This window comes from Pseudoliparis swirei, chromosome 20, assembly GCF_029220125.1.
Source record: "Pseudoliparis swirei isolate HS2019 ecotype Mariana Trench chromosome 20, NWPU_hadal_v1, whole genome shotgun sequence".
Classification (NCBI taxonomy): Eukaryota; Metazoa; Chordata; class Actinopteri; order Perciformes; family Liparidae; genus Pseudoliparis; species Pseudoliparis swirei.
This window is the reverse complement of record NC_079407.1, coordinates 975,019-995,018: the sequence shown is the minus strand read 5'-3', so window position 1 is coordinate 995,018 and position 20,000 is coordinate 975,019. Positions and strand designations below refer to the sequence as shown.

Here is a 20,000-nt window from a genome sequence, read left to right as displayed (position 1 = left end):
CTGAGGGCGAACAGGGCAGGGACAGCAGACAGGCTGAGACGAGGCAGGCTGAGACAGGCGGGCTGAGACGACGGGCAGACAGGCTGAGGACAGACAGGCTGAGGACAGACAGACAGGCTGAGGACAGACAGACAGGCTGAGGACAGACAGACAGGCTGAGGACAGACAGACAGGCTGAGGACAGGCAGACCGTAAACCTTCTGCTTGATGTTTTTCAGCTCAACACTTTCAAGACTCAGCAGAGAGTCGACGTCTTAAACTCAGTGAGTTGTTGTTGTTGTTGTTGTTGTTGTTGCTGCATCTCCTCTGATGTGTTGTGTCTGTTGTCAGGTGTTCTCCTTCGTCCACGCTCAGTTCACCTTCTTCCACCAAGGATTCGACCTCCTCCGGGACCTGGAGCCCACCATGAAGTCGATGGCAGCACAGGTCCTGACCTCTGACCCCTCTGTGACCTCTGACCCCTCTGTGACCTCTGACCCCTCTGTGACCTCTGGCCCCTCTGTGACCTCTGACCCCTCTGTGACCTCTGGCCCCTCTGTGACCTCTGGCCCCTCTGTGACCTCTGACCCCTCTGTGACCTCTGACCCCTCTGTGACCTCTGGCCCCTCTGCCTTTCACACGCTTCATCTAGCATGACCTCTGATTCACTTAAAGGGACAGTGCTGATGTTGGAGCCATTAACCTCCTCTCGTGCGCCTCCTCTCCTCTCGTGCGCCTCCTCTCCTCTAGTGAACCTCCTCTCCTCTCGTGCGCCTCCTCTCCTCTCGTGCGCCTCCTCTCCTAGTGAACCTCCTCTCCTCTCGTGCGCCTCCTCTCCTAGTGAACCTCCTCTCCTAGTGAACCTCCTCTCCTCGTGCGCCTCCTCTCCTCTCGTGCGCCTCCTCTCCTCTCATGCGCCTCCTCTCCTAGTGAACCTCCTCTCCTCGCCTCCTCCTAGTGAACCTCCCCTCTCCTCTCGTCGCCTCCTCTACTAGTGAACCTCCTCTCCTCTCGTGCGCCTCCTCTCCTCGCTCGTGCCTCCTCCTCTCCTCGTGCGCCTCCTCTCTAGTGAACCTCCTCTCCTCTCGTCGCCTCCTCTCTAGTGAACCTCCTCTCCTCTCTCGTGCCTCCTCTCTGAATCATCGCCTCCTCTCCTAGTGAACCTCCTCTCTCCTCGTGCGCCTCCTCTCTAGTGAACCTCCTCTCCTCTCGTGCGCCTCCTCCTGAACCTCCTCTCCTCTCGTCGCCGCCTCCTCTCCTGTGCGCCTCCTCTCCTGGTGGACCTCCTCTCCTCGTCGCCTCCTCTCTAGTGAACCTCCTCTCCCTCCTCTCGTCGCCTCCTCTCCTAGTGAACCTCCTCTCCTCTCGTGCGCCTCCTCTCCTCGTGCGCCTCCTCTCCTAGTGAACCTCCTCTCCTCTCGTGCGCCTCCTCTCCTAGTGAACCTCCTCTCCTCTCGTGCGCCTCCTCCTCCTCCTCTCCTAGTGAACCTCCTCTCCTCGCGCCTCGCCTCCTCTCCTCGTGCGCCTCCTCTGAGTGAACCTCCTCCTCCTCTCCTCTTGCGCCTCCTCTCTAGTGAGCCTCCTCTCCTCTAAGCCTCCTCTCCTAGTGAACCTCCTCTCTCGCCTCCTCTAGTGAACCTCCTCTCCTCTCGTGCCTCCTCTCCTAGTGAACCTCCTCTCTCCTCGCCTCCTCCTCCTTCCTCTCGCCTCCTCTCTAGTGAACCTCCTCTCCTCTCGTGCGCCTCGCCTCTCTCTCGTGCGCCTCCTCCTCTAGTGAACCTCCTCTCCTCTCGTCGCCTCCTCTCTCCTGCGTCGCCTCCTCTCTCCTGCGCCTCCTCTCCTGTGAACCTCCTCCTCCCTCTCCTCGTCGCCTCCTCCTAGTGAACCTCCTCTCCTCTCGTGCCTCCCTCCCTCTCGTGCCCTCCTCTCTCGTGAACCTCCTCTCCTGGTGACCTCCTCTCTCGTGCGCCTCCTCTCAGCCTCCTCTCCTCCTCGTGCGCCTCCTCTCTCTAGTCCTCCTCTCCTCTCGTGCGCCTCCTCTCTAGTGAACCTCCTCTCCTCTCGTGCGCCTCCTCTCTAGTGAACCTCCTCTCCTCGTGCCTCCTCTCCTAGTGCGCCTCCTCTCTCGTGAACCTCCTCGTGGCGCCTCCTCTCCTAGTGAACCTCCTCTCCTCTCGTGAACCTCCTCTCCTCTCGTGCGCCTCCTCTCCTAGTGAACCTCCTCTCCTCTCGTGCGCCTCCTCTCCTCTCATGCGCCTCCTCTCCTAGTGAACCTCCTCTCCTCTCGTCGCCTCCTCCTGGTGAACCTCCTCTCCTCTCGTGCGCCTCCTCTCCTGCCTCCTCTGCCTCCTCTCCTCCTCTCGTCGCCTCTTCTCCTAGTGAACCTTCTCTCCTCTCGTCGCCTCCTCTCTAGTGAACCTCCTCCTCCTCGTGGCCTCCTCTCCTAGTGAACCTCCTCTCCTCTCGTGCGCCTCCTCTCCTCCTCGTGCGCCTCCTCTCCTAGTGAACCTCCTCTCCTCTTGTGCGCCTCCTCTCCTAGTGAACCTCCTCTCCTCTCGTGCGCCTCCTCTCCTAGTGAACCTCCTCTCGCCTCGCCTCCTCTCCTCGTCGCCTCCTCTCTAGTGAACCTCCTCTCCTCTCGTGCGCCTCCTCTCCTAGTGAACCTCTCTCTCTCCTCTAGTGCGCCTCCTCTCCCTCGTCGCCTCCTCTCCTAGTGAACCTCCTCTCCTCTCGTGCGCCTCCTCTCCTAGTGAACCTCCTCCTCCTCTCGTGCGCCTCCTCTCTGTGCCTCCTCTCCTGGTGAACCTCCTCTCCTCTCCCCTCCTCTCTGGTGAACCTCCTCTCCTCTCGTCGCCTCCTCTCTAGTGAACCTCCTCCCTCCTTCCTCTCTCGTGCGCCTCCTCTCCTAGTAGAACCTCCTCTCTCCTCCTCCTCGTGCGCCTCCTCTCCTCTCTCGCCTCCTCTCCTCTCCTCGCCTCCTCTCCTGGTGAACCTCCTCTCCTCGTGCGCCTCCTCTCCTAGTGACCTCCTCTCCTCTCGTGCGCCTCCTCTCCTAGTGAGACCTCCTCTCCTCCTCTCCTCCTCCTCTCCTGGTGAACCTCCTCTCCCTCCTCTCGTCGCCTCCTCCTGGTGAACCTCCTCCTCTCGTGCGCCTCCTCTCCTCGCTCCTAGTGAACCTCCTCTCCTCCTCCTCCTCCTCTCCTCCTCTCTCGCCTCCTCTCCTCTCCTCCTCTCGGCGCCTCCTCTCTCGCCTCCTCTCTGTGCCTCCTCTCTCGCCTCCTCTCCTCCTCCTCTCGGCGCCTCCTCTCCTAGTGAACCTCCTCTCCTCTCGTTCGCCTCCTCCTCCTAGTGAACCTCCTCTCTCCTCGTGCGCCTCCTCTCCTCGTTACTCCTCCTCCTCTCGTGCGCCTCCTCTCTAGTGAACCTCCCTCTCCTCGTCGCCTCCTCCTAGTGAACCTCCTCTCCTCTCGTGCGCCTCCTCTCTAGTGAACCTCCTCTCCTCTCGTGCGCCTCCTCTCCTCGTCGCCTCCCTCCTCCTAGTGAACCTCCTCTCCTCTTGTGCGCCTCCTCTCCTAGTGAACCTCCTCTCCTTTCGTGCGCCTCCTCTCTAGTGACCCTCCACTCCTCTCGTGCGCCTCCTCTCCTCCTCTCCTCGTGCGCCTCCTCTAGTGAACCTCCCCTCCTCTCCTCGCCTCCTCTCTCGCCTCCTCTCTGCGCCTCCTCTCCTCCTCTCTCGCCTCCTCTCCTAGTGAACCTCCTCTCCTCTCGTGCGCCTCCTCTCCTAGTGAACCTCCTCCTCTCGTCGCCGCCTCCTCTCCTAGTGAACCTCCTCTCCTCCTTGCGCCTCCTCGTGCGCCTCCTCTCTCCTAGTGAATCTCCTCTCCTCTCGTGCGCCTCCTCTCTGGTGAACCTCCCTCTCCTCTCGCCTCCTCTCCTAGTAGCCTCCTCTCCTCCTCTCTGTGCCTCCTCTCCTCAGTGGCTCCTCTCCTCTCGTCGCCTCCTCTCTAGTGAGACCTCCTCCTCTCGCTCCTCCTCGTCGCCTCCTCTCTCGGTGCCCTCCTCTCCTAGACCTCCTCTCCTAGACCTCCTCCCCTAGACCTCCTCTCCTAGACCTCCTCTCCTTGACCCCCTCCTAGCCTCCTCTCTCCTCCGTCGCCTCCTCTCCTAGTGAACCTCCTCTCTCCTCTCGTGCGCCTCCTCTCCTCTGTGCGCCTCCTCTCCTCTCACGCCTCTCCCTCTCTCGTCGCCTCCTCTCCTAGTGAACCTCCTCTCCTCTCGTCGCCTCCTCTCCTAGTGAACCTCCTCTCCTCTCGTGCGCCTCCTCTCGTGAACCTCCTCCTCTAGGCACCTCCTCCTCTCCTCGTGCGCCTCCTCGCCTGAGCTAGACCTCCTCTCCTCTCGTGCGCCTCCTCTCCTAGTGAACCTCCTCCTCCTCTCGATGCCTCCTCCTCCTCTGCGCCTCCTCTCCTAGTGGCCTCCTCTCTCTCGTGCGCCTCCTCTCTCGCCTTAGTGAACCTCCTCTCGTGCGCCTCCTCTCCTGGTGAACCTCCTCTCCTCCGTGTCCTCTCTGGTGCGCCTCCTCTCCCTAGTGAACCTCCTCGCCTCCTCTTGTGCGCCTCCTCTCTGTCTCCTCTCTCGTGCGCCTCCTCTCCTAGTGAACCTCCTCTCCTCTCGTGCGCCTCCTCTCTAAGTGAACCCTCCTCTCCTCTCGTCGCCTCCTCTCCTCTAAGCCTCCTCTCCTCTCATCGCCTCCTCTCCTCGTGAACCTCCTCCCTGAGTAGTACCTCTCGTGCGCCTCCTCCTAGTGGCCTCCTCTCCTCGTCGCCTCCTCTCCTAGTGAACCTCCTCCTCCTCTCACGCTATAAAGTGCCCTCCTCTCCCTCGCCTCCTCTCCTAGTGAACCTCCTCCTCTTGGCGCCTCCTCTCTAGTGAACCTCCTCTCCTCTCGTCGCGCCCTCCTCCTCCTGCCTCCTCTCCTCTGTGCGCCTCCCTCTCCTCTTCGCCTCCTCTCCTAGTGAACCTCCTCTCCTCTTGCGCCTCCTCTCGCCTCCTCCAGTGAACCTCCTCTCCTCTGCGCCTCCTCTCCTAGTGAACCTCCTCCTCTAAATAGCGCCTCCTCTCTAGTGAACCTCCTCTCCTCTCGCCTCCTCTCCTCGCCTCCTCTCCTCGCCCTCCTCCTCCTCTCCTCTTCGCCTCCTCCTCCTAGTGACCTCCTCTCCTCTGGCGCCTCCTCTCCTGGTAGACCTCCTCTCCTCGTAGCCTCCTCTCCTATGCGCCTCCTCTCTAGTGAACCTCCTCTCCTCCTCTCTGGTAGACCTCCTCTGGGAAGCCTCCTAGATGGCCCTCCTCTCCTAGAAGCTCCCTCCTCGTGCGCCTCCTCTCCTAGTGAACCTCCTCTCCTCTCAATGCGCCTCCTCTAGTGAACCTCCTCTCCTCTCGTGCGCACTCTCTAGTGAACCTCCTCATAAGCTCTCTCGCCTCCTCTCTAGTGAACCTCCTCTCCTCTCGTCGCCTCCTCTCCTGTGCGCCTCCTCTCTAGTGAACCTCCTCTCTCTCTCGTGCGCCTCTCCTGGTGAACCTCCTCTCGTGCGCTCCTCTCTGCGCCTCCTCTCCTGATGAACCTCCTCTGGGCGCCTCGTGCGCCTCCTCTCTCGTGCCTCCTCTCCTCTCGCCTCCTCTCCTACCCTCCTCTCCTCTCTTGCGCCTCCTCTCTTTGTGGACCTCCTCTCCTCTCGTGCGTCTCCTCTCTGGGTGCCTCCTCTCCTGGTGAACCTCCTCTCCTGTCGCCTCCTCTCTCGTGAACCTCCTCTCGCCTCCTCTCCTAGTGAACCTCCTCTCTCTCGTCGCCTCCTCCTCTAGCCTCCTCTCTAGTGAACCTCCTCTCCTCTGTGCGCCTCCTCCCTAGTGAACCTCCCTCTCCTCTCGCCTCCTCTCCTAGTGCGCCTCCTCTCCTCTCGTGCGCCTCCTCTCCTAGTGAACCTCCTCTCCTCCTGTGCGCCTCCTCTGCTCTCATGCGCCTCCTCTCTCAGTTAACCTCCTCTTCTCTTGTCGCCTCCTCTCCTAGTGAACCTCCTCTCCTCGTGCGCCTCCTCTCTAGTGAACCTCCTCTCTCGCCTCCTCTGGTAGTGAACCTCCTCTCCTCTCGTGCGCCTCCTCTCCTCTCAAGCCTCCTCCTCCTCTCGTGAACCTCCTCTCCTGCGCCTCCTCTCCTAGTAGACCTCCCTCTCCTCTCGTGCGCCTCCTCTCCCTCTCATCGCCTCCTCTCCTAGTGAACCTCCTCTCCTCTCCTGCGCCTCCTCTCCTAGTGAACCTCCTCTCCTCTCGTGCGCCTCCTCTCCTAGTGAACCTCCTCTCCTGTGCCTCCTCTCCTGAACCTCCTCTCCTCTCGTGGCGCCTCCTCTCTAGTGAACCTCCTCTCCTCGTCGCCTCCTCTCCTCTGCGCCTCCTCCTCCTAGTGAACCTCCTCTCCTCTTGTGCGCCTCCTCTGCTAGTGAACCTCCTCTCCTCTCGTGCGCCTCCTCTCCTAGTGAACCTCCTCTCCTCGTGCGCCTCCTCTCGTGGACCTCCTCCTCTCGTCGCCTCCTCTCCTCTCTCGCCTCCTCTCCTCTCGCCTCCTCTCCTAGTGAACCTCCTCTCCTCTCGTGCCTCCTCTCCTAGTGAACCTCCTCTCCTCGTCGCCTCCTCTCCTGGTGAGCCTCCTCCTCCTCTCCTCTCGTCGCCTCCTCTCCTAGCCTGAACCTCCTCTCCTCCTGCGCCTCCTCTCCTAGTGAACCTCCTCTCCTCTCGTCGCCTCCTCTCCTAGTGAACCTCCTCTCCTCTGATCGCCTCCTCTCTAGTGAACCTCCTCTCCTCTCTAGCGCCTCCTCTCCTCGTCGCCTCCTCTCTAGTGAACCTCCTCTCCTCTGTGCGCCTCCTCTCCTAGTGAACCTCCTCTCCTCTCGTGCGCCTCCTCTCCTAGTGAACCTCCTCTCCTCTCGTGCGCCTCCTCTCCTCTCGTGCGCCTCCTCTCCTCATGCGCCTCCTCTCCTAGTGAACCTCCTCTCCTCTCGTGCGCCTCCTGGTAGACCTCCTCTCCTCTCGTCGCCTCCTCTCTAGTGAACCTCCTCTCCTCTGGTCGCCTCCTCTCCTGGTGAACCTCCTCTCCTCTCTCGCCTCCTCTCCTGGTGAACCTCCTCTCCTCTCGTGCCCTCCTCTCCTCTGTGGCCTCCTCTCCTCTCATGCGCCTCCTCTCCTAGTGAACCTCCTCTCCTCTCGTCGCCTCCTCTCCTGGTGAACCTCCTCTCCTCCTCGTGCGCCTCTCTCTCGTGAACCTCCTCTCCTCTCGTGCGCGCCTCCTCTCCTCTGCCTCCTCTCTAGTGAACCTCCTCCTCAGAGTACTCTCGTCGCCTCCTCTCCTAGTGAACCTCCTGTCCTCTCGTGCGCCTCCTCTAGTAGACCTCCTCTCCTCTTGTGCGCCTCCTCTCCTAGTGAACCTCCTCTCCTCTCGTGCGCCTCCTCTCCTAGTGAACCTCCTCTCCTCTCGTGCGCCTCCTCTCCTCGTGAATGTCCTCTCCTAGCCTCCTCTCTAGTAACCTCCTCTCCTCTCGTCGCCTCCTCTCCTAGTGAACCTCCTCTCCTCCTCGTGCGCCTCCTCTCCTGGTGAACCTCCTCTCCTCTGTGCGCCTCCTCTCTCGTGAACCTCCTCTCCTCGTCCTCCTCTCCTTGCGCCTCCTCTAGTGAACCTCCTCTCCTCTCGTGCGCCTCCTCTCGTGCCTCCTCTCCTGCGCCTCCTCTCTAGTGAACCTCCTCTCCTCCTCGTGCGCCTCCTCTCCTAGTGAACCTCCTCTCCTCTCGTGCGCCTCCTCTCCTAGTGAACCTCCTCTCCTCTCGTGCGCCTCCTCTCCTCGTGCGCCTCCTCTCCTAGTGAACCTCCTCTCCTCTCGTGCGCCTCCTCTCCTAGTGAACCTCCTCTCCTCTCGTGCGCCTCCTCTCCTCGTGCGCCTCCTCTCCTAGTGAACCTCCTCTCCTCTCGTGCGCCTCCTCTCCTAGTGAACCTCCTCTCCTCTCGTGCGCCTCCTCTCCTCGTGCGCCTCCTCTCCTAGTGAACCTCCTCTCCTCTTGTGCGCCTCCTCTCCTAGTGAACCTCCTCTCCTCTCGTGCGCCTCCTCTCCTAGTGAACCTCCTCTCCTCTCCTCTCTCTCGATGCCCTCCTCTCCTCTTGTGCGCCTCCTCTCCTAGTGAACCTCCTCTCCTCTCGTGCGCCTCCTCTCCTAGTGAACCTCCTCTCCTCTCGTGCGCCTCCTCTCCTAGTGAACCTCCTCTCCTCTCGTGCGCCTCCTCTCCTCTCGTGCGCCTCCTCTCCTAGTGAACCTCCTCTCCTCTCGTGCGCCTCCTCTCCTAGTGAACCTCCTCTCCTCTGGTGCGCCTCCTCTCCTAGTGAACCTCCTCTCCTCTCGTGCCTCCTCTCCTCTCGTGCGCCTCCTCTCCTAGTGAACCTCCTCTCCTCGCCTCCTCTCCTACTGATCCTCCTCTCCTGCGCCACCTCTCCTCGTGCGCCTCCTCTCCTAGTGAACCTCCTCTCCTCTTATGCGCCTCCTCCTGGTGACCTCCTCTCTCTGCGCCTCCTCTCCTAGTGAACCTCCTCTCCTCCTCTCCTCAGCCTCCTCTCCTGGTGAACCTCCTCTCCTCTCGTGCGCCTCCTCCTAGTGAACCTCCTCTCCTCTCGTGCGCCTCCTCTCCTCGTGCGCCTCCTCTCCTCTCGTGCGCCTCCTCTCCTCGTGCGCCTCCTCTCCTAGTGAACCTCCTCTCCTCTTGTGCGCCTCCTCTCCTAGTGAACCTCCTCTCCTCTCGTGCGCCTCCTCTCCTAGTGAACCTCCTCTCCTCTCGTGCGCCTCCTCTCCTCGTGCGCCTCCTCTCCTAGTGAACCTCCTCTCCTCTTGTGCGCCTCCTCTCCTAGTGAACCTCCTCTCCTCGTGCGCCTCCTCTCCTCTCGTGCGCCTCCTCTCCTCTCATGCGCCTCCTCTCCTAGTGAACCTCCTCTCTCGTGCGCCTCCTCTCCTAGTGAACCTCCTCTCCTCTCGTGCGCCTCCTCTCCTAGTGAACCTCCTCTCCTCTCGCGCCTCCTCTCCTAGTGGGCCTCCTCTCCTCTCCTAGTGAACCTCCTCTCCTCTAGATAGCCTCCTCTACCTGCCTCCTCGCCTCCTCTCCTCTCAGTGAACCTCCTCTCCTCTCGTGCGCCTCCTCCTAGTGAACCTCCTCTCAGCCTCCTGGTGCGCCTCCTCTCTAGTGAACCTCCTCTCCTCGTGCGCCTCCTCTCCTCTCCTCTCTAGTGAACCTCCTCTCCTCCTGCGCCTCCTCCTAGTAGACCTCCTCTCCTCTCGTGCGCCTCCTCTCTGGTGAACCTCCTCTCCTCTCGTCGCCCTCTCCTAGTGAACCTCCTCTCCTCTCGTGCGCCTCCTCTCCTCGTGCGCCTCCTCTCCTAGTGAACCTCCTCTCTTGTGCGCCTCCTCTCCTAGTGAACCTCCTCTCCTCTCGCCTCCTCTAGTGAACCTCCTCTCCTCTTGCGCCTCCTCTAGTGAACCTCCTCCTCCGTCGCCTCCTCTCCTCTCATTCGCCTCCTCTCTAGTGAACCTCCTCTCCTCTCGTGCGCCTCCTCTCTAGTGAACCTCCTCTCCTCTCGTCGCCTCCTCTCCCAGTGAACCTCCTCTCCTCTCGTGCGCCTCCTCTCCTCGTGCGCCTCCTCTCCTAGTGAACCTCCTCTCCTCTTGTGCGCCTCCTCTCCTAGTGAACCTCCTCTCCTCTCGTGCGCCTCCTCCTAGTGCGCCTCCTCTCTCGTGAACCTCCTCTCCTCGTCGCCTCCTCTCCTAGTGAACCTCCTCTCTCGTGTCGCCTCCTCTCCTAGTGAACCCTCCTCCTCTCCTGCCTCCTCTCCTAGTGAACCTCCTCCTCGTGAACCTCCTCTCCTCGTGCGCCTCCTCTCTAGTGAACCTCCTCTCCTCTCGCGCCTCCTCCTAGTGAACCTCCTCCTCGCCCCTCCTCTCGTCGCCCCTCCTCTCTAGACCTCCTCCTCCTCGGCCTCCTCTCCTAGTAGACCTCCTCTCTCTCTCGTGCGCCTCCTCTAGTGAACCTCCTCTCCTCTCGTGCGCCTCCTCTCCTCTCTAGTGAACCTCCTCTCCTTGTCGCCTCCTCTCGTGCGCCTCCTCTCCTAGTGAACCTCCTCTCCTCTCGCCTCCTCTCTCGCCTCCTCTCCTCTCTCGCCTCCTCTCCTCGCCTCCTCTCTCGCCTCCTCTCTGTGCCTCCTCTCGGCGCCTCCTCTCTCGCCTCCTCTCCTCTCCTCCTCTCTCGCCTCCTCTCTCCTCTCGTGCGCCTCTCCTCGTGAACCTCCTCTCCTCTCTCGTGCGCCTCCTCTCCTAGTGAACCTCCTCTCCTCTCGTGCGCCTCCTCTCCTCGCTCCTCCTCTCGCCTCCTCTCCTAGTGAACCTCCTCTCCTCTCGTGCGCCTCCTCTCCTCTCGTGAACCTCCTCTCCTCTCGTGCGCCTCCTCTCCTAGTGAACCTCCTCTCCTCTCGTGCGCCTCCTCTCCTAGTGAACCTCCTCTCCTCTCGTGCGCCTCCTCTCCTAGTGAACCTCCTCTCCTCTCGTGCGCCTCCTCTCCTCGTGCGCCTCCTCTCCTAGTGAACCTCCTCTCCTCTCGTGCGCCTCCTCTCCTAGTGAACCTCCTCTCCTCTCGTGCGCCTCCTCTCCTCGTCCTCCTCTCCGCTCCTCCTCTCTGCGCCTCCTCTCGCAGCTCCTCCTCTCTGGCCTCCTCTGCTAGTGAACCTCCTCTCCCTCTCGTCACGCCTCCTCTCTAGTGCTCCTCCTCTAGAAGCCTCCTCTCCTCTGGGTCGCCTCCTCTCTAGTGAACCTCCTCTCCTCCTAGTGCGCCTCCTCCTAGTGAACCTCCTCTCCTCGCGCCTCCTCTCCTCTGAACCTCTCTCTTGCGCCTCCTCTCCTCCTCCTCTCTCTCGTGCGCCTCCTCTCCTAGTGAACCTCCTCTCCTCTCGCGCCTCCTCTCCCTAGTGAACCTCCTCTCCTGCGCCTCGCCTCTCTCCTCTCGTGCGCCTCCTCTCCTCTCATGCGCCTCCTCTCCTAGTGATCCTCCTCTATCGTGCGCCTCCTCTCTAGTGAACCTCCTCTCCTCTCTCCTCTCCTAGTGAACCTCCTCCTCTCTGTGCCTCCTCTCCTCGCCTCCTCTCCTAGTGAACCTCCTCTCCTCTCGTCGCCTCCTCTCCTAGTGAACCTCCTCTCCTCTCGTCGCCTCCTCTCTAGTGAACCTCCTCTCTCCTCTCGTGCGCCTCCTCTCCTAGTGACCTCCTCTCCCGCCTCCTCTCCTAGTGCGCCTCCTCTCCCTCCTCTCGCCTCCTCCTCCTCCTCTCGCCTCCTCCTAGTGACCTCCTCTCCTGGCGCCTCCTCCCTCTCGCCTCCTCTCCTGGTGAACCTCCTCTCTGCGCCTCCTCTCCTAGTGAACCTCCTCTCCTCTCGTCGCCTCCTCTCCTCCCTCTCCTCGTGCGCCTCCTCTCCTGCCTCCTGGTGAACCTCCTCTTCGTCGCCTCCTCTCCCAGTGAACCTCCTCTCCTCTCGTGCGCCTCCTCCTAAGCCTCCTCTCGTCATGCGCCTCCTCTCTAGTGAACCTCCTCCTCCTCGTGCGCCTCCTCTCTACTCCTCTCCTCTCGCGCCTCCTCTCCTCGATCGCCTCCTCTCCTAGTGAACTCCTCCTCCTCTCGTGCGCCTCCTCTCTAGTGAACCTCCTCTCCTCTCGTGCGCCTCCTCTCCTCGCCTCCTCTCTGCGCCTCCTCTCCTCGCCTTCTCTCTCGCCTCCTCTCTGTGCCTCCTCCTCCTCTCGCCTCCTCTGCCTCCTCTCCGCCTCCTCTCTCCTGAACCTCCTCTCCTCTTAAGGTGCAGCCTCCTCTCCTCAAGTGAACCTCCTCTCCTCTCGGCGCCTCCTCTCGGCGCCTCCTCTCTCTAGTGAACCTCCTCTCCTCTCGTGCGCCTCCTCTCCTGGTGAACCTCCTCTCTCTCGTGCTCTGCCTCCTCTCCTGTGAACCTCCTCGTGCGCCTCCTCCTCCTGAACCTCCTCTCCTCGTGCGCCTCCTCTCTAGTGAACCTCCTCTCCTCCTCTCTGCGCCTCCTCTCTCGCCTCCTCTCTCGCCTCCTCTCCTCTCCTCCTCTCTGCGCCTCCTCTCTCGCCTCCTCTCCTCGCCTCCTCTCTCGCCTCCTCTCCTCGTGGCCTCCTCTCCTAGTGAACCTCCTCTCCTCTCCTCTCGCGCCTCCCTCCTCTCCTGGTGAACCTCCTCCTCTGCGCCTCCTCTGTGGCCTCCTCTCCTAGTGAACCTCCTCTCCTCTCATCGCCTCCTCTCCTAGTGAGACCTCCTCTCCTCTCGCCTCCCTCCTCTGTCGCCTCCTCTCCTGGTGAACCTCCTCTCTCTCGTGTCGCCTCCTCTCGTGAACCTCCTCTCCTGTGCGCCTCCTCTCGCCTCGTCCGCCTCCTCTCTCTAGTGAACCTCCTCCTCTCTCGTGCCTCCTCTCCTAGTGAACCTCCTCTCCTCTAGCGCCTCCTCTCCTGCGCCTCCCTTCCTCCTCTCCTCTCGTCGCCTCCTCTCGCCTCCTCCTCTAGTGAACCTCCTCTCGCCTCCTCTCTAGTGCTCCTCCTCCTCTCTAGTGAACCTCCTCTCCTCTCGTGCGCCTCCTCTCTCTCCTAGTGAACCTCCTCTCTCCTCTCGTGCGCCTCCTCTCTAGTGAACCTCCTCTCCTCTGTATCCTCTCGCCTCCTCTCCTCTCCTCTCCTAGTGACCTCCTCTCCTCTCGTGCGCCTCCTCTCTAGTGAACCTCCTCTCCTCCTCCTCGTGCGCCTCCTCTGCCTAGCCTCCTCTCCTCCTCCCTCTCTTGTTGCGCCTCCTCTCCTAGTGAACCTCCTCTCCTCTCGTCGCCTCCTCCTAGTGAACCTCCTCTCTCGTCGCCTCCTCTCCTAGTGAACCTCCTCTCCTCCTCTCGTGCGCCTCCTCCTCCTCCTCGTGCGCCTCCTCTCCTCTCATGCCTCCTCTCTAGTGAACCTCCTCTCCTCTCGTGCGCCTCCTCTCTAGTGAACCTCCTCTCCTCCTCCTCGTGCCTCCTCTCCTAGTGAACCTCCTCTCCTTGCGCCTCCTCTCTCGTCGCCTCCTCTCCTGAACCTCCTCTCCTCGTCGCCTCCTCTCCTAGTGAACCTCCTCTCTCCTCTGTGCGCCTCCTCTCCTAAAGTGCGCCTCCTCTCTCTAGGCCTCCTCTCGTGCGCCTCTGAACTCTTCCTCTCTCTCGTCGCCTCTCCTGGTGAACCTCCTCTCCTCAGCCTCCTCTCCTGCGCCTCCTCTCCTAGTGAACCTCCTCTCCTCCTGCGCCTCCTCTCTAGTGAGCCTCCTCCTCTCGTGCGCCTCCTCTCTGGAACCTCCTCTCCTCGTGCGCCTCCTCCTCCTCTCGTCGCCTCCTCCCCTAGTGAACCTCCTCTCCTCTTTGCGCCTCCTCTCCTAGTGAACCTCCTCTCTCAGGTCGCCTCCTCTCTAGTGAACCTCCTCTCTCTCGTGCGCCTCCTCTCTAGTGAACCTCCTCTCTCGTCACGCCTCCTCTCCTCGTGCGCCTCCTCTCCTCTCCATGCGCCTCCTGGTGAACCTCCTCTCCTCTCGTCGCCTCCTCTCCTAGTGAACTCTCCTCTCCTCACTCCCTCTCCTAGTGAACCTCCTCCCTCCTCCTCCTCGACGCCTCTCTAGTGAACCTCTCCTCGCCTCCTCTCTCCTACCTCCTCTCTCAGCCTCCTCTGAACCTCCTCTCGTGACCTCCTCCTCTCGCCTCCTCTCCTCCTCGTGCGCCTCCTCTCGCCTCCTCTCTGAACTATCCTCTCCTCTCGTGCGCCTCCTCTCCGAGCCTCCTCTCTCCTCGTGCGCCTCTCTCCTCGTAAGCCTCCTCTCCTGTCGCCTCCTCCTAGTGAACCTCCTCTCTCCTCCTACAAATGCGCCTCCTCTCCTAGTGAACCTCCTCTCTGATGCGCCCTCTCCCTCTGCCTCCTCTCTAGTGAACCTCCTCTCCTCTTGTGCGCCTCCTCTCCTAGTGAACCTCCTCTCCTCTCGTGCGCCTCCTCTCCTCCTCAGCGCCTCCTCTCCTCTCAGCGCTCTCTCTCTCCTCCGCCTCCTCTCCTCTCCTCACGCCTCCCTCCTCCTCCTGCGGAACCTCCTCTCTCCTCTCCTCGTCGCGCCTCCTCTCCTAGTGAACCTCCTCTCGTGCCTCCTCTCCTAGTGAACCTCCTCTCCTCTGCCTCCTCCTCGTGAATCCTCTCCTAGCCTCCTCTCCTCTCGTGCGCCTCCTCTTGAACCTCCTCCTCCTCTCGCCTCCTCCTCGTCGCCTCCTCTCTAAAGTGAACCTCCTCTCCTCTCGTCTTGCGCCTCCTCTCCTAGTGCGCCTCCTCTCCTCGTGCGCCTCCTCTCCTAGTGAACCTCCTCTCCTCGTGCGCCTCCTCTCTCACGTGGCTCCTCTGGTAGCCTCCTCTCCTCGTGAACCTCCTCTCCTCTGTGCCTCCTCTCCTAGTGAACCTCCTCTCCTCTCTCCTCTCCTAGTGAACCTCCTCTCGTGCGCCTCCTCTCCTAGTGAACCTCCTCTCCTCTCGTGCGCCTCCTCTCTAGCGACTCCCTCTCCTCTCGTGCGCCTCCTCTCCTAGTGAACCTCCTCTCCCTCTGCGCCTCGTCGCCTCCTCTCCTAGTGAGCCTCCTCTCTCCTCGTGCGCCTCCTCTCCTAGTGAACCTCCTCTCCTCTCGTGCGCCTCCTCTCCTCGTGAACTCCTCCTCGTGCCTCCTCTTGTGCGCCTCCTCCTAGTAGACCTCCTCTCCTGCCTCCTCTCAGTGAGCCTCCTCCTCTCCTCTGTGCGCCTCCTCTCCTAGTGACCTCCTCTCCTCCTCCTCTCTAGTCCTCCCTCTCCTCCTCTCCCCCTCTCCTCTCGTCGCCTCCTGTGCTAGTGAACCTCCTCTCCTCTCGTGCGCGTCCTCTCCTCTCTTAGCCTCCTCTCCTCCTGAACCTCTCCTCTCGTGCGCCTCCTCTCCTAGTGCACCTCCTCTCCTCCTCTCTGGCCTCCTCTAGTGAACCTCCTCCTCTCGTGCGCCTCCTCTCCTAGTGAACCTCCTCCTCTCGTGCGCCTCCTCTCTAGTGAACCTCCTCTCCTCTCGTCGCTCCTCTCCTCGTGCGCCTCCTCTCCTAGTGAACCTCCTCTCCTCTTGTGCGCCTCCTCTAGTGAACCTCCTCTCCTCTCGTGCCTCCTCTCCTGTGAACCTCCTCTCCTCACGTGCGCCTCCTCTCTAGTGAACCTCCTCTCCTCTACGTGCCTCCTCTCTGTGAACCTCTCCTCACCTCGCCTCTCCTCTGCGTGCGCCTCCTCTCCTAGTGAACCTCCTCCTCTCGTGCGCCTCCTCTCCTAGTGAACCTCCTCTCCTCTCGTGCGCCTCCTCTGGTGGCCTCCTCTCCCCTAGTGAACCTCCTCCTCTCCTCGTGCGCCTCCTCTCTAGTGAACCTCCTCTCCTCTCGTGCGCCTCCTCTCCGCCTCCTCTCTCTCATGCGCCTCCTCTCCGTGAACCTCCTCTCCTTGAACCTCGTGCGCCTCCTCTCTAGTGAACCTCCTCTCCTCTCGTGCGCCTCCTCTCCTAGTGAACCTCCTCTCTCCTCTCGTCGCCTCCCTCTCTCGCGCTCCTCCTAGTGAACCTCCTCTCCTCCTCTCGTGCGCCTCCTCTCCTAGTGAACCTCCTCTCCTCGTGTCGCCTCCTCTCCTAGTGAACCTCCTCTCCTCGTGAACCTCCTCTCTCTCCTCGTGCGCCTCCTCTAGTGAACTCCTCTCCTCTCGTGCGCCTCCTCTCTCGTCGCCCTCCTCTCCTAGTGAACCTCCTCTCCTCGTCGCCTCCTCTCCTAGTGAACCTCCTCTCCTCTCGTCGCCTCCTCTCAGTGAACCTCCTCTCCTCGTGCGCCTCCTCTCTAGTGAACCTCCTCTCCTCTGCCTCCTCTCCTAGTGAGCCTCCTCTCCTCTCGTGCGCTCCTCTCCTAGTGAACCTCCTCTCCTCTCGTCGCCTCCTCTCCCTCTCCTCGTGCGCCCTCCTCTCCCTCTCTCTCTAGTCTCCTCTCGAACCTCCTCTCTCCTCTCGTAGCGCCCTCTCCCTAGTGAACCTCCTCTCCTCTCGTGCTCCTCTCTCGCGCCTCCTCTAGTGAACCTCCTCTCTCCTCCTCGTGCGCCTCCTCTCCTAGTGAACCTCCTCTCCTCTCGTGCCTCCTCTCCTAGTGAACCTCCTCTCCTCTGTCGCCTCTCTCCTCCTCCTCTGCGCCTCCTCTCCTAGTGAACCTCCTCTCTCGTAGCCTCTCTCTCCTAGTGAACCTCCTCTCCTCTCGTGCGCCTCCTCTAGTGAACCTCTCTCCTCCCTCCTCTCCTCAGTGAACCTCCTCTCCTATGCGCCTCCTCTCTAGTGAACCTCCTCTCCTCTCGTGCGCCTCCTCTCCTCTAGTGAACCTCCTCTCCTCTCGTGCGCCTCCTCTCCCTAGTGAACCTCCTCTCCTCCTCCTCGCCTCCTCTCAGGCTGAGTGAACCCTCCTCTCCTCGTGCGCCTCCTCTCCTGGTGACCTCCTCTCCTCTCGTGCGCCTCCTCTCTAGTGAACCTCCTCTCCTCTCGTGCGCCTCTCCTCTCTAGTGAACCTCCTCTCCAAGCCACTCTCGTGCGCCTCCTCTCCTCTCGTGCGCCTCCTCTCCTCTCATGCGCCTCCTCTCCTAGTGAACCTCCTCTCCTCTCGTGCGCCTCCTCTCCTAGTGAACCTCCTCTCCTCTCGTGCGCCTCCTCTCCTAACCTCTCTCCTGATGCGCCTCCTCCCTCTACGTGCGCCTCCTCCTAGTGAACCTCCTCTCTCCTCGTCGCCTCCTCTCCTAGTGAACCTCCTCTCCTCTCGTGCGCCTCCTCTCCTAGTGAACCTCCTCTCCTCTCGTGCGCCTCCTCTCCTAGTGAACCTCCTCTCCTCTCGTGCGCCTCCTCTCCTAGTGAACCTCCTCTCCTCTCGTGCGCCTCCTCTCCTCGTGCGCCTCCTCTCCTAGTGAACCTCCTCTCCTCTTGTGCGCCTCCTCTCCTAGTGAACCTCCTCTCCTCTCGTGCGCCTCCTCTCCTAGTGAACCTCCTCTCCTCTCGTGCGCCTCCTCTCCTAGTGAACCTCCTCTCCTCTCGTGCGCCTCCTCTCCTCTCGTGCGCCTCCTCTCCTCTCATGCGCCTCCTCTCCTAGTGAACCTCCTCTCCTCTCGTGCGCCTCCTCTCCTAGTGAACCTCCTCTCCTCTCGTGCGCCTCCTCTCCTAGTGAACCTCCTCTCCTCTCGTGCGCCTCCTCTCCTCGTGCGCCTCCTCTCCTAGTGAACCTCCTCTCCTCTTGTGCGCCTCCTCTCCTAGTGAACCTCCTCTCCTCTCGTGCGCCTCCTCTCCTAGTGAACCTCCTCTCCTCTCGTGCGCCTCCTCTCCTCTCGTGCGCCTCCTCTCCTCTCATGCGCCTCCTCTCCTAGTGAACCTCCTCTCCTCTCGTGCGCCTCCTCTCCTAGTGAACCTCCTCCCTCCTCGCCTCCCTCCTCTCGTCCCTCCTCTCCTCTCATGCGCCTCCTCTCCTAGTGAACCTCCTCTCTTGTGCGCCTCCTCTCCTAGTGAACCTCCTCTCCTCTCGTGCGCCTCCTCTCCTAGTGAACCTCCTCTCCTCTCGTGCGCCTCCTCTCCTAGTGAACCTCCTCTCGTGTTGCAGTTGTCTCAGGCGTCTTCAGACTGTGCAGCGCAGAGAAAAGAGCTGGAGAACCAACACCTGCTGGCCCAGAGAGTAAGACCTCCTCCTGGACCTCCTCCTGGACCTCCTCCTGGACCTCCTCCTGGAGGACCTCCTGGAGGACCTTCATCAGAGTGTGTGTGCGTGTGCGTGTGCGTGTGCGCGTGTGCGTGTGCGTGCGCAGGATGCTTCTGGAGAGCCGACGGTCTGCCCGTGTCCCGGTAGTGATGACATCATCCAGGGTCACCTGTTCAAGCGCTGCAGGAGGAAACCCAAAACCTGGAAGAGGTACAGACTTCCTCCTGGGTTGAGGAAGCTCTTCCTGCTGGGTTAGGAAGCTCTTCCTGCTGGGTTGAGGAAGCTCTTCCTGCTGGGTTAGGAAGCTCTTCCTGCTGGGTTAAGGAAGCTCTTCCTGCTGGGTTGAGGAAGCTCTTCTTGCTGGGTTAGGAAGCTCTTCTTGCTGGGTTAAGGAAGCTCTTCCTGCTGAGTTAGGAAGCTCTTCCTGTTGGTAGGAGACTTCCTGACGTGATGTCTGCTGGTTTCAGATGCTGGTTTTCCATCAGAGACAACCAGCTCCTGTACAGGAAGTCACACAAGGTACCAGAGGACTGAGTATTATGATTATAGAAACACATATTTACATTTTTATATATATATATATATATATATATATGTGTGTGTGTATATATATATATACTGTATGTATATGTGTGTATATATATGTATATGTGTATATATATACTGTATGTGTGTATATATATGTATATATACTGTATATATATATACTGTATGTATATGTGTGTATATATATATACTGTATGTGTGTATATATATATATACTGTATATATATACTGTATGTGTATATGTGTATATATATATGTATATATATATACTGTATGTATATATATATATATGTATATGTGTATATATATATCCGTATGTGTATATATATATACTGTATGTATATGTGTATATATATATGTATATATATATACAGTATATATATATATACTGTATGTGTATATATACAGTATGTATATGTGTATATATATATACATATATATATAACCGGTGCCGTGGCCCTGCAGGTGGACTCTGTGGTTCTGTTCCAGGATCTCAGACTTTGTGCCGTCAAGTCTCTGGAGACTCTGGACCGACTGTTCTGTTTCCAGCTGCTGTCAGTCCAGAAGTAAGAGACACACACACAGACACACACACACAGACACACACACACAGACACACACACACAGATACACACACACAGACACACACAGATACACACACACAGACACACACAGACACACACACAGATACACACATAGTTGTGTCTCCCTCACTGCTTCATTTAACACATGAGAGGAAAATGACCACTCTTGATAACTTGTATCTCTGTGTGTGTCTCTGTGTGTGTGTCTCTCTCTCTGTGTGTGTCTGTCTGTGTGTGTGTGTGTGTGTGTGTGTGTGTGTGTGTGTGTGTGTGTGTGTGTGTGTAGGCTCTGTCTCCTGCAGGCTGACTCTCAGCAGCTGCTTCATCTCTGGCTCAGCGCTCTGCACGGCAGCATCGACCGGGCGTACCGCGGGAGAGAGGTACTGTGTACAAGTACCTCAGAGCCCCCCCCCGCCCCGGGCCCCCCCCCTCACAGGCCCCCCAGGGTGCTGGCCGTGGCCCTCGGGGCTCCAGGCAACCAGCTGTGCTGTGACTGTGGGGAGGAGGAGCCTCACTGGGCCTCCTGCAACCTGGGAGTCACCCTGTGTATCCAGTGCTCCGGAGTACACAGGTAGTACACAGGAGTACACAGGAGTACACAGGAGTACACAGGTAGTACACAGGAGTACACAGGTACACAGGAGTACACAGGTAGTACACAGGAGTACACAGGTAGTACACAGGAGTACACAGGAGTACACAGGAGTACACAGGAGTACACAGGTAGTACACAGGAGTACACAGGAGTACACAGGAGTACACAGGAGTACACAGGAGTACACAGGAGTACACAGGAGTACACAGTACACAGGAGTACACAGGAGTACACAGGAGTACACAGGTAGTACACAGGTAGTACACAGGAGTACACAGGAGCACACAGGAGCACACAGGAAGTACACAGGAAGTACACAGGAAGCACACAGGAAGTACACAGGAGCACACAGGAAGTACACAGGAAGTACACAGGAGCACACAGGAAGTACACAGGAGCACACAGGAAGTACACAGGTACACAGGA

General features: G+C 60.0%; 1 protein-coding gene across 1 annotated transcript in view; it reads left to right on the top strand.

Moving 5' to 3' along the window:
* The window catches only part of zgc:162872 (BAR_ACAPs and ArfGap_ACAP domain-containing protein), a 41,663-nt gene that overhangs the window by 10,145 nt on the left and 11,518 nt on the right, over positions 1-20,000 (top strand). Inside the window, 7 exon segments of the mRNA XM_056441179.1 lie at positions 219-263; positions 331-426; positions 17,754-17,825; positions 17,956-18,059; positions 18,317-18,368; positions 18,861-18,961; positions 19,266-19,550. Coding sequence (XP_056297154.1) covers positions 219-263; positions 331-426; positions 17,754-17,825; positions 17,956-18,059; positions 18,317-18,368; positions 18,861-18,961; positions 19,266-19,550 — 755 coding nt within the window.